This window comes from Chelonoidis abingdonii, chromosome 1 (assembly GCF_003597395.2).
Source record: "Chelonoidis abingdonii isolate Lonesome George chromosome 1, CheloAbing_2.0, whole genome shotgun sequence".
NCBI classification, from domain to species: Eukaryota; Metazoa; Chordata; order Testudines; family Testudinidae; genus Chelonoidis; species Chelonoidis abingdonii.
Window position 1 is genome coordinate 161,531,979 of NC_133769.1, and position 15,973 is coordinate 161,547,951.

Genomic DNA, 15,973 nt, shown 5'->3' on the forward strand with positions numbered 1-15,973 from the left:
TTCCAAGGCATTATGGAAACAAAATGGAAGTTGTCCCCTCACACCCTGGACTAGACCCTCAGCTGGTGCAAATCATAATCTGCACCTTCTTAAGGTCTAGCCCGCTGCTGGGGATAAAGCAGGAATCCATAGGCACTGGCAGCACCTTGCTCTCCTGCTGGTTGTATGGTCTGATTTACAGTGGGACAGTCACCACAGTGGTCCTGTCCCCTCTCCTGTTTGTACCCTTGAATGAGTAGATCTGGAGAAGGAGAGGCAGCTGGCAAGGCATGTTTCAGTTAGAAGCAGCAGAAGGCAGGTCCTCACCACAGAATCCCCAAGAAATTTCAGGTATAGGTTATCATGTTAATCAGACACAGCAGATTTCCAGCTATGAGCACATTTCTTAGAAGAATCAGAGCATGTTTCCAAAATGCCATTATCTGTCAGTGCCCCAGTTTTATGCATGGACGTACACAGGTTCACACACACACACACACACACACACACATTCACATGTGCGTATCTTACCTCACCTGCTAGCCCGTACCTTATTTGATGCGCGCATTAGTTTCAAATGATCAGTGGTGCTCTTCTAGCAGATGGAGTTTGGGATGTATCCTTTTAACTGAATAGCACAGTTAATACCATGCACTTCACCCAACAACCTCCCTGAAAACCCTGCATTGTATCTGGAGCTGCAAAAGCAGGGAGAATAATGTGCTGAGGTAGAGTTCTTATGGTGATAATGGAGTGGGTGAGGCTGAGATGCAGCTATTACACCTTTGGTGGAGTAGAAAGGCTCAGCAGGCAAAGGGAATGGAGATCTAGTCATTTAATAGAAAAGAGTGTGATAATGAGGCTATTGCACTCTAACTGCTTGCAATGTGCAATCTCTTGCCATCCACAGGACAGGAAGGAAACGGGTCTGAGTTATTATTTAACTAACTAAATAACATGGAAATCATGTCAGCACAATAACCTGTTTTCACAAAACAAGAATCCCCTGTTGCTACGTAAACAGAGACCCAGCCTAGCTGTTTTTTTTCCAAACAAGAGACAATCTCCCCAATTCCTGCTGTGGATTCAGACACTTCTGCTGGGACTGTTAATGCAGGAGATCTTTCATTTTCACTGGGATGTAACTGACCTGCTACATCCTGATTGGCTTGGAGAACCTTCAGCTATTCAGAGACCAGTTTATATGAGCACAGGGTGTTTTAGAAAGAGCACCCATCTCTGAATAGCTGAAGTTCAGCTTAGAAGTAAATAATGGTTGACTACCTGTATAACCTGACAAATACAACTTCCATCAGCGATGATCTTAGTGCAGCTCCCACAGACAGACAGACACAGATCTTAGTGCAGCTCAGTCAGACAGACACAGTGTCTATTAGCTCATCTAGAGGAGCTGCTGCTTCTCAACTCTATCAGGATCTACGGTATGTTCACACATTCATATGCCCCCAGCCACACGCCTGGCATCAGGGGGGACTGGGAACTCCTCTAGCTGGTTCAGTCCTCATATTCACCATTTGGGTGACACATACCATCGAGCAATCAGAATTGGCCGGAACAATTCCATTCAATATAATGGAGGGAGAATGGTCTACTGGTCAGAACATGTGTCCGGCAGGGTCCAGTTCTGTTCCTGGCTATGTCACTGATTCATTGTGTGACCGTGGGTAAATCATTTCCCCTCTCAATGCATCTGGGCACAATCTGTAAAGTGGGGATAATCTGCAACCTCAGAATGGGTATGTGAGTCTCAATTCTTTAACGTCTGTCTTAAGTGCTTTGAGATCCTGGAAAGGAGAGTGCTATTGAAGTGCAAAGCATGGTGCCAGCAGCAGCAGTGTCATGACGTAACAATGTACCGAAGATGAATCTTCAAAATCTATACCTAAATCCCCCAGCCCAGCAGGCTGTATAAACAACGAGATGTTGATGGGAATGTGAAAACTTTTCCCCAAATATTGCACCATGGGGAGGTGAGGGCACTTAAGAATGTGTGACCAATTAGGTTGCAGCATGGTGAATGACCATGTGCTCAGGTCCCTGTGGGGGTGTCCATTAAGAGAGGTTCTGTGGAGGCAATAAATCCACGTAGATGACCTGGCATGCCTACCTGAACAATTCACTTCTCTGCCAAAGACTAGGTCCAAGCGGGAAATGCCGCTAAGGTGGTTCACGGTCTGGTGACTCAGTGGCATTTGGAAGCAGGAAGAGGCCATGTGACCCATCCATGACAAATAGCATCACTGCAGGTCTTTTATTCCTCCTGCTGTATGGACATTGATTATTCAGTTCTGTGTACCATTGAGATGGTTTCTTCTCAACTCCCAATCCCAATCCATGGAAACATGTACTGTGATGTGTTGGTAGCATAATGCTCTGTATGTGAAACCGTCTTAGTCAATCCAATTGCAGGATGGGGGAGCTGTCAGGTTTGTAACGGCTGCTTTCTGGGTGTGGAAAGTGGCATTTCCTTTTCTCCTGCATGTTGCTTATTGTTGTTTTTCCCCCCTTAGAGCGAGTTTTACCCACACTCCCCAACCTTTTTCCAGGTCAGTATATGCTTTATGTCAAAGTATCTCTCTAGCCGGGTCATTCTCCATCATCTCAACAAATGCTAAAAGCCGAGGGTGGGCAGAGCAGAATGACAGGAAAATAAGGATGTCCCCTTTTGCTTTGCATCCCAGTTGCCCCTTCCCTCCTCCCCCCCAAAAAATAACTGTTGCCAGAATCTCAGACTGAATTCAAACCTTAGGTTCAAGTGACTTTGCTCAACTTCTTTTCTTCCCACCTTTTGTAGAGATGAGCCTGAGCTGTTGTGTTTGGATCCAGATCCAAATGTTCCCAGTGTTCCGTTTGTCATCAGGCCCATTTCTAATTATTGTATACATTCCAACCAGAAGCATATGTGCCACAGTAACTCAAAAAGAGGTTCATCTCTTGGTGCTCCCAGTCTGACCAGAAGCAGAAGCATCTTGAAATCCTGTAAGAGGGGAAAAAGCTATAAAACTGCTACTCTCAGATTGCCATCTCAGGGTATGGAATGTCCAGAGAAGCATCCAAGCTTTTGAGTTCTGATTCCTAACAAACCACCTCACTTTTTGTGATTCATCTGTCCCAGTGAAAATGTCTTTTGCTGTTGGCATGGTAGGGTAGTTGGGGCACTAACTGTGAAAAGAAGCATAGTGCAGTCATTAAAGCAGATATGAGGCACCTCTGATTTGACTCAGTTCACAAGGAGCGAGCGTGAACACAGGGCAAGGAATCAGGAGACCTGGATATTATTCCCAGATCTGCCTCACACTTGTTTTGGTCAAATCAGTATGGCCGTGTCTCCATTATTAGATGTCCCAATTGAGAGGGGCCTGATTTTCAGAGGATGTGTGCTCAGTCCTTTCTGAAATCAGGCCCTTGTGAGGTGTTTCGAATTGGACACCCAAAAATGGAGGCACCCAAAATCACTAGTCACTTTGAAAACTCTGGCCTAAAGTGCTTAATTTGTGCCAGGGCTTGCCAGGGCTGAGCCCGGCACCTCTGGGCTTGGCAGTTCATAGCCCCAGCATCTCTGCGCTTGCTGCATCAGTTATGAATGCAAAAAAAATTTCTTGAGCCCTGGCACCTCTTTCATTACAAATTAAGTGCTGCCTATGCCCCACCATACCTCAGTTTCCCCAGCTCTACGATGGAGATATTGATACTTACTAAATTCTCAGGGCTGTCATGAGGACTAACTAGTTCATGTTGCTGGAGCACTATAAGGTCAAATGCAAAGGATTATTAGGAGTCCATTTTCTTTTGGAAAGCAATTCAGTGTGCCCAGAGGGAACACCTGTATTTCTTTAGAGGAAGTGAGCAATGGATGGTGAGAGTTTCACGTCAGCTTCACTTAACCACCCCACAGTTTCAAACCAAGCTCTGCTGCAGACAACTTCTTCAGGGCCAGGATGGGGCTACACTTATTATATTTAAAGGCAAATTTGCAAATACAATTAACGAAAAGTACCCCAAAAAAAGAAAAATTGAAATCAAGCCACCATTAAAATTAAATCCCAGGGAGTGATTTGCAAATAACTGAAGAAGCTGGGAAAAGAAATAAAGCAGGCCATTGGGAATCTAACATGGAAAAATAAATCCAATTAAATGCAATTATTGAACACACTGTAAATGAAACATGGGCTCAGATATTATAGTCACAATGGCTGTTTAAGATTTTGGTTCTTTTAATTTTTTAAGATGTGGGGTTTTTAATGGCAAATATTTCTGTCCAAATTGAAAAGACATTTTTGTCTTTTTTTTTTAAATTCCACAGACAGACAAAGGTTTTGCTAATTTTTCTTCCAACTGTATTGTCTCCTATCGTGCATTAGTGGCCCATTAAGGCAAATGCTAAAAATTACAGCTGAGCTAAGGCAAGATTTCTATGCCAAATGCTCCGTCCAAGTTCTAACCACGCTAGCTGTGCCATCCAGCACAGGTTTAATCAACCTATGAAAATTCTTCGCCACTGCCTTTGATATTTTCTTGCTGCTTCCTGTCTCAGTAATAATGTCTCAGTGGACATCACACTGTGACATCACAGTTGCAGTGAGTCTTTAGGAATTTGTTGCATTCTGCGATATCTTCAGTGAACCAGGAAGTGCTAAGAGGATTTCACAGAAGGAAAATATAATTTTAATACTCTGCACCTCATTTCTTTTGCTGAAAGCTCCCAGCTGCTTCTTTCATGTGGGCATTCAGCACAGACATTGGTGCTTAAATCAGTCTTCGCTTGTCCTTTGCAGTTCACCTTTAGAGAAACACCAGGCAAAAAAGTTTCCTTGCATGACAGGGACCCCATCACTATATAGGTTTATGGGTTCCGTTTTCTTTGCCATCAATCTCCTCTGTGACCTAAGTCATGTCACGTCCCCTCTTTGTACCCCAGTTTCCCTATCTATAAAGTATAGCTGACACTTTCCTGCCTCCTGGGATTTCTGACGATTAATTAATTAGTGAATTAATTGGGGAGGTGCGTTGACATAGAAAGGGCTGTGTACATTCTAAGTATAGTTATTATCTGCTAGCTGCTGTTTAAAAGAGGTCAGAGATTTCAAAGGGAGCTATTTAACAATACACGGGGCTTGAATTTGATGAGAAAGACTTTCCTAGAGCATTAGTGAAACCCATCTGGTCCTTATTTCAGCTGTTAAAAATGGGGCCTGTGACCACCATTATGGCACCAAATCCCATGCTAAAATTTCTAGCCATCCTGATTGTTGAGGCAAGGCATCCAAAGTGCCTGAAATGTCATCTGGGCTGATGTCACATCATCGTTTTGTAACATTGCTCTATTTGTGCTGTGATGTCACTGCATCTGGCTGTTGTATCACTGCATCAATAGAGCCAGATTTTCAAAAGAGCTCAGAGTTCTTTCGTGGAAGAAAGTTTTCAAGCAGGCCCCTCCCCTTCCGAGGATAAGGCTAGTGCGATCTCTGTTAAGTTCTAAGGATGTTTTGTTCTGTGCTGTCTGCCATAGTCACAGGTCTGGCTGCACTTTTGCCCCTCTTCTGGTCTCTCTGACTGCACTCCTCAAGGGTCTTGTGTGTTCACCTCTTTCAGGGGGGATTCCCATGAAACTCCCACTCTTATATTGGGCTCTGGGCTGTAATAACCCTGTGTACCAGCCATGATTACTTACAGGTCCCACTGGATTTGGCCCCTGCAGTTCTTCCCTTTGGGAGGTCAAGAACAGTGTTTCATAGAGGTGACCAGACAGCTTTGTCAACCCAATCTTAACAGTCTTACTCCTAAACCCCACCACCCTATAGTAGTGGGCCAGGTACATTTTGCTTCTTCAGAACCTCCAGCGGCATCTGTCTCAGTGTCAATCTGTTCTCCATAAGCAGCTCTTGGACAGCTACCTCATCCCTGGACTTATCTCTGGACTTTTAAACTCTTTAGCTTTCCTTTGATCTTTTGGCAGCCAGCTGTGGCAAAAGCAGTCTTGACTGGAGCCTATACCTTGCATTTTCCCAGAAAACAGCTCAAGCATTATCCCTTCTGTGCCCTCCTTGTTTACTGAGAGGTTGCTTATCTGGAGTCATTGTGTTACCTTCCTGCCACTTTCCTAACAGTCCTGCTATTAAATTGAACCAACACATGAATACAGTAAACATTCCAGTAACCCCGAGAGAGCCATAGAGTAACTATCCCACCAACCAGGTCACCTAGAGTATTCACAAATGATTACAGATCAGCCCCATCTCCTTCACCGTGCCTGCCCTGGGATCTCTGCCAGAGCTTGCCAAGTGTCAGGACAGTGAGTGGCGCTGTCCTGGGCTGCGTATTTTAACACGAGAAGGAATCAAGTGCAGAAGCCACTCAGTTGGGCCACATCAAACAAAATCCAGTTCCGTTGCTCATCAACAGGATAAAAATAGTGGTGAGGTGACTGGTCGGGGACAGGCCTGTCTTTCCACCAAACAGACGCAGATTGGAGAATGACCCTGGATGGACTGTAGATTGTAGCTAGTCTCTTTTTAGCTGTAGTCCTTGTAGCTTGTATTGTTACTAATGCCTTGACCGGAGTGGGAGGGAGGGAGAAGAGAGCTGTTCATTTGAGTCTAATGACCAGAGGTTGGAGCTTCCTAAGAGGCCCAAAGAGCAGCTTTCTCTTTAACGGCCTCCCATTCTTCTCCCTCCTGCCCAGGGATTGGGCTCCCTTCTGGGAAGCACAGAGACTTCTCCTGTTAATGTGGTCACCTGTTCTCTCCCAGCACACTCCCTCCAACACATGGGCCTTAGCACCAAAGCAATTCCAGCGAGTGAACACTTTTCTCATGGACAGTGACTCTGCATTTGGCAAAAACTGGGTGGTCTGGCTGGTTTTAAACAGGATGTCTCTACAGGAGAAAACCATGGGGAAATAGGACCTTTTGAGCAGCACAGATTCTGAGGATCCAACATGGTACAGGGCTTGCCTGCTGAGCAGTCAGAACTGCCTTCCCTTGATCCAGCCAGTCCCAGTAAGACAATAAAAAATCCTTTGTTAAGTCCTTGGGTGCTTGCAAGGGGGTCAGGCCCTGCCATGCCCCCCGTTCATGCCCAAGAAGAGGGAATTGCTTGGCAGGCACCACAGTGTTCTTAGGGCCAAATTCTGCTAACACCAGGTCTGAATTTGATCTTTACACTCATTATTTGGTCCCCATAATGAAACCAGTTTAAACTATGTTCAAGGTCCCTCCCCATCCCCAGCCATTCTTTAGGATTTGAACTCACTTCCCTAGCAGGGCTCAAAGGAAGGAAGAGTGAAATCCCAAATCACATACATTGCTTTTAAAACATGTTAATTCTTTAGCATGGTTCAGAACTCATAGCCAGGGCCGGCTTTAGGAAGCACAGGGCCCAATTCAAACAGTTTCAACGGGGGCCCGGCAGGGATGACTAAAAAAAAAACAAAAAAACCACACATGTAGAAAAAGCACGTGGGGCTTGTACTCACCGGGCGGTGCTCCGAGTCTTTGGCGACACTTCGGCGGCAGGTTCTTCACTCGCTCTAGGTCTTTGGCAGCACTGAAGGACCCGCCGCCGAAGACCTGGAGCGAGCGAAGGACCCGCTGCCACAGTGCCGCTGAAGACCCAAAGCACCACCAGGTAGGTAAAAATTAAAAAGGCGCCTCTAGCCAGGGAAGGGATTCTCACTGGGTGTGGGGCCCTCTTAGGCATGAGGGCCAATTCAGGGGAATTGGTGGAATAGGCCTAAAGCCGGCCCTGCTCATAGCACAAACAGACCTAAATGCTTGTTTTGATCTCTGTTCCTGACACCGGAGCAGCCAGGAAATAGAAATAATTAAAAGATATGACAAGCATGAGATGCAACATTTTGATCCATCTCTGGATCAGAACTTTCCCAAAGGTCACGAGGTGTTGGGGTTCACAATTCAGGTTGGACTTATCCGTATATAATGATATATTTGTGTATGACCAGGGTGCACCTCTGTCACTTAACTGGATTGCTGGTTGGCTTCAGTTATCTGCATCTCAGCAGAAGCTCACTTGTATAAAACCTGCCACCTTAAGCAGAAAGTAGGGCTCAATAACTCAAAAGGCTTCCATTCGTTGTTATTGAGCCAGGTTTTCAAACAAGCCCAGCTCCAATTTGGTCAGTACAGCACCAGTGTATGGTGCAGCAACATGGTTGTGGTTTAGGTATGGCTTTGCAGTGTGGATGCTCAAACTGGGCTAGGCTAGCTCTGGTCTCAGACCCCTATGCCAGTCACCTAATCTAACTCTGTGGTGAAGACATACCCTATGGCACGTAAGGGCATGATCATGTGGGATGCTGAGCTCTTTTGAAAATCTGGCCAATGACGCAGAAAGGAGCAGAGGTGACTACAGCACAAGTCAGGCCATCGGGACACCTGGATTCTGTTCCTGATCTACCACGAACAGACACATCATTGTGAAAGATGAAGCTAGACAAATTCAAACTGGGAATAAGATGCACATATTTAACAGTGAGGGTAATTAACCACTGGAGCAACTGACGAATGGGTATGGGGCATTCTCCATCGCTGGCAATGTTTACTGCAAATTGGAAGTTGCACTAAAAGATACATTCTATGCTGAATAGGAATTAATTCGGGGAAGTCTTGTGTCTGCGTTATGCAGGAGGTCAGACTTGATGATCGCAATGGTCAGGGCTGGCTCTAGCCATTTCGCTGCCCCCAAGCACGGCGGCACGCCACGGGGGGGGCGTTCTGCTGCTCGCCGGTCCCGCGGCTCCGGTGGACCTCCCGCAGGAGTCCCTGTGGAGGGTCCCGCGGCTTCGGTGGACCTCCTGCAGGCACACCTGTGGGAGGTCCACCTGAGCCGCCTGCCGCCCTCCCAGCAACTAGCAGAGCGCCCCCAGTGGCATACTGCCCCAAGCATGCGCTTGGCACACTGGGGCCTGGAGCCGGCCCTGACAATGGTCCCATCTGGCCTTAACACCTGTGAATCTATGATTTATATGACCTTGGGCAAGTTGCATGTCCTGTCTCATCCTCACTTTCCCCGTGTGTAAAATGGGGATAATAATACTGACCTCAGAGGGAGGGGAGAGAATTAATTCAAGTCTAGAAACAGCACCTTGGATTGGGGGCTAGAGCAACTCCAAGTCTTAGTATTAATATTATAACAATTAATATTAGTTTGGGCTAACATTTGTCAAGACTGCTCAAAAAACCTCTGTTCCCCATAAAAAAAAATCAGCTTCCTCCCTCCCCTCCCCAAAAGAGAGAGAGAGAGAAATAGTTTTATTGCTTGCTCTGTTTCTGTACTTTTTGTTCATTAATTTTAATTTAGATTGATTTATTCCAAAATGAGCCCTGGATTGCATATATTTGCATAACCCTCTCCAGCTGCAGTGCTGCGGAGAATCCGATGAGCTGAGTGAGAGGGAGGAGGAGGCTGAGAGCTAGGACTAGGGAAATGCTCTTCAGTTCAACCTTTGCCCTCACTGTGGAGTGGCACACACACTCAAAGCCCTTTTTAGCCCCAGTTAGAGCCTAACCTGGTTGTAGCACTGTTTGCTGCACACAGAGCATAGCTGCAAAATGTATTCATGCCTTAGTGCCTTAGAGGGGGGTCTGGGTCAGAATATTGGAAAAATCCCCATCTTCATTGAATGGATTAGAAATCACCCCCACCCCTAGGATAATCAATTCAGGTAATACATTGCCAGGTGTGATTGCTGATAACAGAGTTTGACCTGTAGTGTGGATAGGTTCAGTTTAGACCAGCACTCAGGCACAATATACCCCTCCAGACCCAAACAATCCAGAGCTTGGCAGGACTACAGATCCAGCTGTGAAACACACAGCTTGGTATGATTTTAAACCAGCTTCTGATGCCTCCATGTGAGCATTCAGGGAATAACAATATTGTCTCTTAAACCATTTCCCTAAGCTTTTTATTTGGAGAAGTGTGGTGGGGGAATATAAATCTTATATCAGGGTTATGACAAATACACATAAAGACCCTGCTCTCTCCCACTCTCTCTCCCCGTCCTTTTTCAGTTGCCTTCCCAGTAGCAGAGACCTGTTGTGAAAAGCTGCACTGAAATTAAAGTAGAGTGGGGAGAGAACAGACATCACTTCTTTTTTTAATCCTCGAATAGAACTGTTGCTACCCTTCCCCATCCTCACTCTCCTTCCCCATTTCCACTTTCCAAACCACTAAGGAATTTGCCTAACAAATTGGCCTCCCATCTGGTTATTGTCCTGAGCGAACAGCCTCTCCAGTCACTAACCCAGTTTGGGAAGCGTCGGGTTTATCTTCTAGGCTCAGGCACTGCACTGAGCCTATTCGTGAACTGGTTGCCATTCAGTGCTTGCGCTGTGGTTGATAAAGCACATTACACATGGCTGGGCTTACATGATTAATACAGCTGTCTCAGCGCTCTCTCAGAAAACAAAAACAACCAGGGGAAAAAAAAAGAATCTTTTTGCAAACAAATCAGACTTGCGGAAAAGCAGAGTCCTCCTGGCGCGCACACAGGAATTGCTGTGCCCATCAAAGGACCTAACAAAAGAGGGAGGGTCTGTTTGGAAGGAGAACAAGGGGAAATAGGGCTTAGTCTGCCCTTCACACTTCTGGGAATGGCTATGTCAGGGTGGCAGCGGGAGCAGGGAGCAGGCAGGGAATCATTGCAAGTGGTTCCTGCGTTGAAGAGGATGCGACATAACCAGTGCAGCTTTGTTCAGTCCCAGTCAGGCATCATATACGGTAGGTGTTGTGGGAGTTGACACAAACACACATACTCACACAAACCAACTTTTCCAACACCTATAGTGGACACACCTACTTGCTCACATGGAGATACACGTGTAGGCTTATTCAATGCACACACCACCTAGGGCTTGTTCCTCAGGTGCTGAGGAACACCTAAAAGGCACCCTACCCCCTGTGAAACTCAGAATATCCTCAGGGTTGCTCTAAGCTGTAATGGGTTATAACAGTTCTATAGGGGTTGTGTCCCGTCAGGGATCACAAGTACACAACCTGCTCCACCGGGGGGCTGGGCTAGGCTAGCAGAAAGCCACCATAGCTAGCTGAGATCCACTCAAGCATTCCCCCAAACAAGGGCTGTTTCGGGTAGCTTTAAGACCACTTTGCACCGCTGGAATACCAATAAGGGGCTGTCATAAACAGATAGATAAGGGTTAATGTCTCTTTTACCAGTAAAGGGTTAAGAACAGGGTTGGGTGAGTGTGTGTGTGTAAATACGGGTATGAGAGTGGCTCTGTGTGCACTCTAGAGCTCAAATGCTGGCATCTTCTAAAGCCCCTGTCATAAACAGATAGTTAAGGGTTAATGTCTCTTTTACCTGTAAAGGGTTAAGAACAGGGAACAACACCTGACCAGAGGACCAATCAGGAAACAAGATTTTTCAAATCTCAAGGGAGGGAAGTTTTGGGTGTGTGTTCTTTGTCTCGTCTCTGTTGCTCTCTAGTCTCTGAGGGAATCACTCTATCTCCAGCTTTCTAATCTTCTATTCAATGTGAGTAAAGGTAGAAAGACAATAGGCTTATATTGTTTTTTGTATTTAACATGTGTGTAGTTGCTGGAATGTTTTAAATGTATTTCTTTTTGGATAAGGCTGTTTATTCATTTTTTTTCTTTTAAGTCAATAACCCTGTATATTGTCACCTTGATACAGAGACCATTTATGTCTTTTCTTCTTTTTATTAAAGCTTTCTTTTAAAACTTGTTGGATTTTTTTGGTGGGCTGCTCTTCCTTGCTAGTTTGCCTTAATTAGTTCTATCTGTCTTCTGTGTTCATTTTCTTGTCTATGGCTTGTTGCCATGCTTGTTCCTGTTTCAGGCTTTCCTTGGAACTCATGGTTCCTGCTTTCTTTGTTGGGGTGCCCTCTGGTGGTTATTGTCTGAACTCTGGCTCTCTGTTGTTCCTGGGGTTTGCCTAGCAACAGTGCCCCTTTTTTTTTCTTCGTCTAGCTAATCTTTCAAATGTAAATTAAACAAAAAACCACTTTATTTGCATGTGTGTTCTGCTGGGGTACTTGACTCACAGTCAGAGTTCTATTGTTTAACAAAGAGACCCTTTGTCAAACCTTAATGGTTCCTTGCTTTAATATGAGCCAAACTGAGCAAACGAGAGAAACAGAGAGAAAAAAATTATTTCTCTGGCTCCTTTCAAACCAAACCCTTTCTCTCTGCTTAAAAGCCCCTAGCAGAGAAAAAGAAAAATATAATATCCTATGGCTTCTGGATTCTTACTTTATCCCACCGCTTCCACATGTTCATAGCTTTCCTACTCAGATCTGACCTTAAAGTCAGAAAATGAGATGCTAGCATGAAACCTCCAAGCTTAATTAACCAGCTGAAGATCTGATAGCGCTGCCACCAGCCAGGAATTCCAGTGCCTGGCTCACTCTGGTCTCCCCAAACCTTCCCTGGGGGACCCCAAGACTCAGATGCCCTGAGTCTCAAACAAAGGGAAACAACCCCCTCCCCTTGTTCTCCTCGTTACTTCCTTCCTGGATAACCTGGAGATCACCTTCTTTCAATTCCTCCCACCAATTCCCTGGTGAGCAGCAGACTCAATCTCCTTGAGCCCCCAACTAAAAAAATCCAACAATCCTATTGTCTTTCTACCTTTGTTACTCACAACTTGGAAATAGAAGATTAGAAAGCCTGGAGATAGAGTGATCCCCTCAGAGACTAGAGAGCAACAGAGACGAGACAAAGAACACACACCCAAAACTTCCCTCCCTTGAGATTTGAAAAATCTTGTTTCCTGATTGGTCCTCTGGTCAGGTGTTGTTCCCTGTTCTTAACCCTTTACAGGTAAAAGAGACATTAACCCTTAACTATCTGTTTATTACAGGGTCTTTAGAAGATGCCAGCATTTGAGCTCTAGAGTGCACACAGAGCCACTCTCATACCCGTATTTACACACACACACTCACCCAACAGCTATAGGACACACCTATCTACTCACACAGGGAGACATACAAACTGACTCACGTGGGAGTTATAATTCATCCACACCCACGCCAACTCAAACATGAAAACATACAGGGTTGTGTTCACATAACTCACATGACATCCATATCATTAGTTATTCTCTCTCTCTCACGCACACACACCTCACCTCCATGTCTAGGGCCTCATTCTCAGTTACTCCGTTCCTGCCTCCTGGGGTAGAGATGGAGGTGGGGTGGACAAATGGAGTTTTGAGCTCCAGGCCAGATTCTGCTTCAGTAACATGCAGGGGCCAAAAAGGGGCCACAGTGGCTAGGGGGAGGCTTCCCCAGAAGCAGGTTAGGTCTGATATACCCAGCACTGCTCTTCTCCTCTTGCAGTCCATGGCATGGGGGCATGCAGGAGGCAGGAAGGCTTCTGAGCTGGGGAAAAGCCCAATGACAGTCACAAGGAGGCTGCCATAAGTTAGAGCAGCCCCCAAAGCCACTAATATTTGTCGGAGACTGGTTTGGCCCCAGCCAGACCGAGAGTCCAAGAGATGCAGAGCTGGCTTAAAGCTACCTTTGCCCCCCTCCTTCTGGGCTGCACCTTCTGGTCTGCGGTTCCTGAGAGGCATAGCACAGAATCTAGCCCCCGCCCCATCCAGGGACTGTGCAGGGCCTTACCTGGCCCTTGGTATAAGTTGGAGCAGCCTCAGGGAAAGGGGAGCAGCACCCAAGTAGAATCCCTGTGTCAGCGCTACATCAGAGGGCATTCTCTGCAGGCCATTTCTGCCAACAAGAGCAAAGTAAAGGGGCCTTAGTGTGACTGAGGGTCAGGCCCCAAGGTAAACAGATAGCTGTGAACATAGCGGAGACATCCCACTATCCATACGCACACTTTACATCCAACCCTGATCACACAACACGAAAAGCAGATGCGCACCTACTCCTACAAGTGCCGGCACATAGACACTAACCAGCTCATATGCCATCTACAGCATGCACATTGCTACACGCACGTGCTCACAGAGACACTAACAAAGGCCTGTTCACAAAACAGTGGCTTTGGCATGTCAGGTGGCCAGACCCCAGCCCAGGGGAGAGCAAGGCACAAAAGAAGCCTTCACCATAGGGAAAAACAGATCAGTTTTCTGTCAGTCTGTCCTCTCCCTGCTATCCTTCTGTCCTGTTCTATTAACCTTTGTCCCACTCTCCTTTTTTCCTTCTCTACATCTCTCTGTGGCAACCTCTTGTCCTCTTCTATCTCCCTTCAGACTTCTTTCATTCATGTTCAATTTTCTTTCTCTGGCTGCTCTCCCTATCTGCCTCTGCGCACAGCTACACAAGACCCGGAGGTGTAAATCTCAGCTCAAGGAGACATACCCATGCTGGTTCTGATCCAGCTAGCATGCTAAACATGTCACCATGGCAGCGCAAGTTGCAGAAGGAGATACCCCAAACATGTACCTAGCATCATGGACGGGATTGTACTTGGGGTAGCTAGCCTCTCCCACTGTTTGTGGTGTGATGGCTATTTTTAGCATTCTAGCTTGGTCATAGCTAGTGCAGATGTGTCTCCTCAAGCCGGGAATCAGCCCCCGATCAAAGTGCAGACATATCCTTCATCACTTCCTTTCTAGCTCTCTGTACGCCGGCCTCCATCTCACTCAGTACCCCTGTCACTAAGGCTACTCCCCGCCCCCACTTCCCAGCTTCTCATTCTGCCCCACTCTGTTTCCCACTCTCTCTCTCCCCTTAAGTCCCATCTCTGCCCGCTCTCCTGCCCCACGACCTTCCAGCTACTATACCTCACTCCCTACACCTATCCCCTACCCTGTCTCCATGCCCCTACCCCCCGTCCTCCACCCCCTGGACACATGCACACAATTCATGCCCATGAAAACCTGGCACACCAAAGCATTTAATTTGATGCCTAGTGCAGCTATGCATGGAGATGGGTGGTGGGGTAAACACAGACTGGGCATCTATTTAGCTGACACTGCATGCCCAGTGCTGTGGGATCCAGGCTGTTTGCTCTGCACTGAGAAGCCAGACTGTGTTCAGCACTGGCTGACTGCTGAGGGGATGGGACACACTGGTGCACACATGTGCAATCAGCTGGAAATCTGAACAGGGAAGGGATTCATTCTCTCCTAGAAGCTTGGGGGTGGGGGGAGGAGAGAACTCAGACCCAACCCAGGAATGGCCCAGGGATGTGACCTGGGTAACATGGTCCCCAGCTGTTTTGCTTGTAGAATCAGATCTTTAGCTGGAGGGATCAAGGGCTCAGTAATGCATTTCGGAGAGGCAATATGCCAGGTTCTTGATAAAGCAACATTAGTTGCTTGGAGAATGAACGAGGAGAGGGGCAGAGGGGATTTTCTCAGCAGTGGTAAAACCCTGAAATCTACAGGAAAAAAATAGGTTAGCTGTGAGAGAAACTCATCTACCTGGCTTGGAACCGTATTTGGTCTTCAAGTCATAGGCTTTGTTAGCTAGGACAGCGGTCCCCTTCTACAGCAGCTATGGCAATATGGACAGGCTCTAGCAAGCCAGGAGAAAATGGGCCATCTCTAGAACATCATGAACAGTTGCTCACCCACTGTGGATGGGCTCTAGATTGGGGTCATCGCTAGCTCATGCAGAGGACCTGGCTGCTTCCAGAAAAGCCAGCACATTGACTGTGTAGACATGAGGCCCACCCAATGCCCCAACTCAAGATTTAATCATAAGACCCTCCCCACGAGGGAATATAAGCAGCAACAGCAGGTCCATAGGTATTAGCAGACAGTGCTGCAACCAGAGTGGTGTGTGAATTGTGTCTTTTTTCCCCAAAGCACAAAGGCAGGTTGGAAAGAAAAAAAAAACCCCACAACCAAGCAAGCCCTAGTAAGTAGAAACTGCTAATCCCTAAAGCCTCAAAGTAGAGTGCAGAGCCTTGGAAGAAAGAAATTAATAACTTTCAAAGTATGACCTTGAAAATGGAATTAAGAGTATTCCTCCCTTTTAAGCCTCCATGATAGTAAAGATTT

General features: G+C 46.5%; 1 protein-coding gene across 3 annotated transcripts in view; it reads left to right on the plus strand.

Moving 5' to 3' along the window:
• Positions 1–15,973, plus strand: part of LSAMP (limbic system associated membrane protein) — a 1,403,745-nt gene that overhangs the window by 1,372,394 nt on the left and 15,378 nt on the right. For 2 of the 3 annotated variants that reach the window (XM_032776813.1, XM_032776812.2), the window contains one exon: positions 2,511–2,546. The exons of the other annotated variant lie outside the window; for it this stretch is intronic. In XM_032776813.1, coding sequence (XP_032632704.1) covers positions 2,511–2,546 — 36 coding nt within the window. The remainder of the gene's footprint in view (positions 1–2,510; positions 2,547–15,973) is intronic. 3 annotated transcript variants of the gene reach the window in all.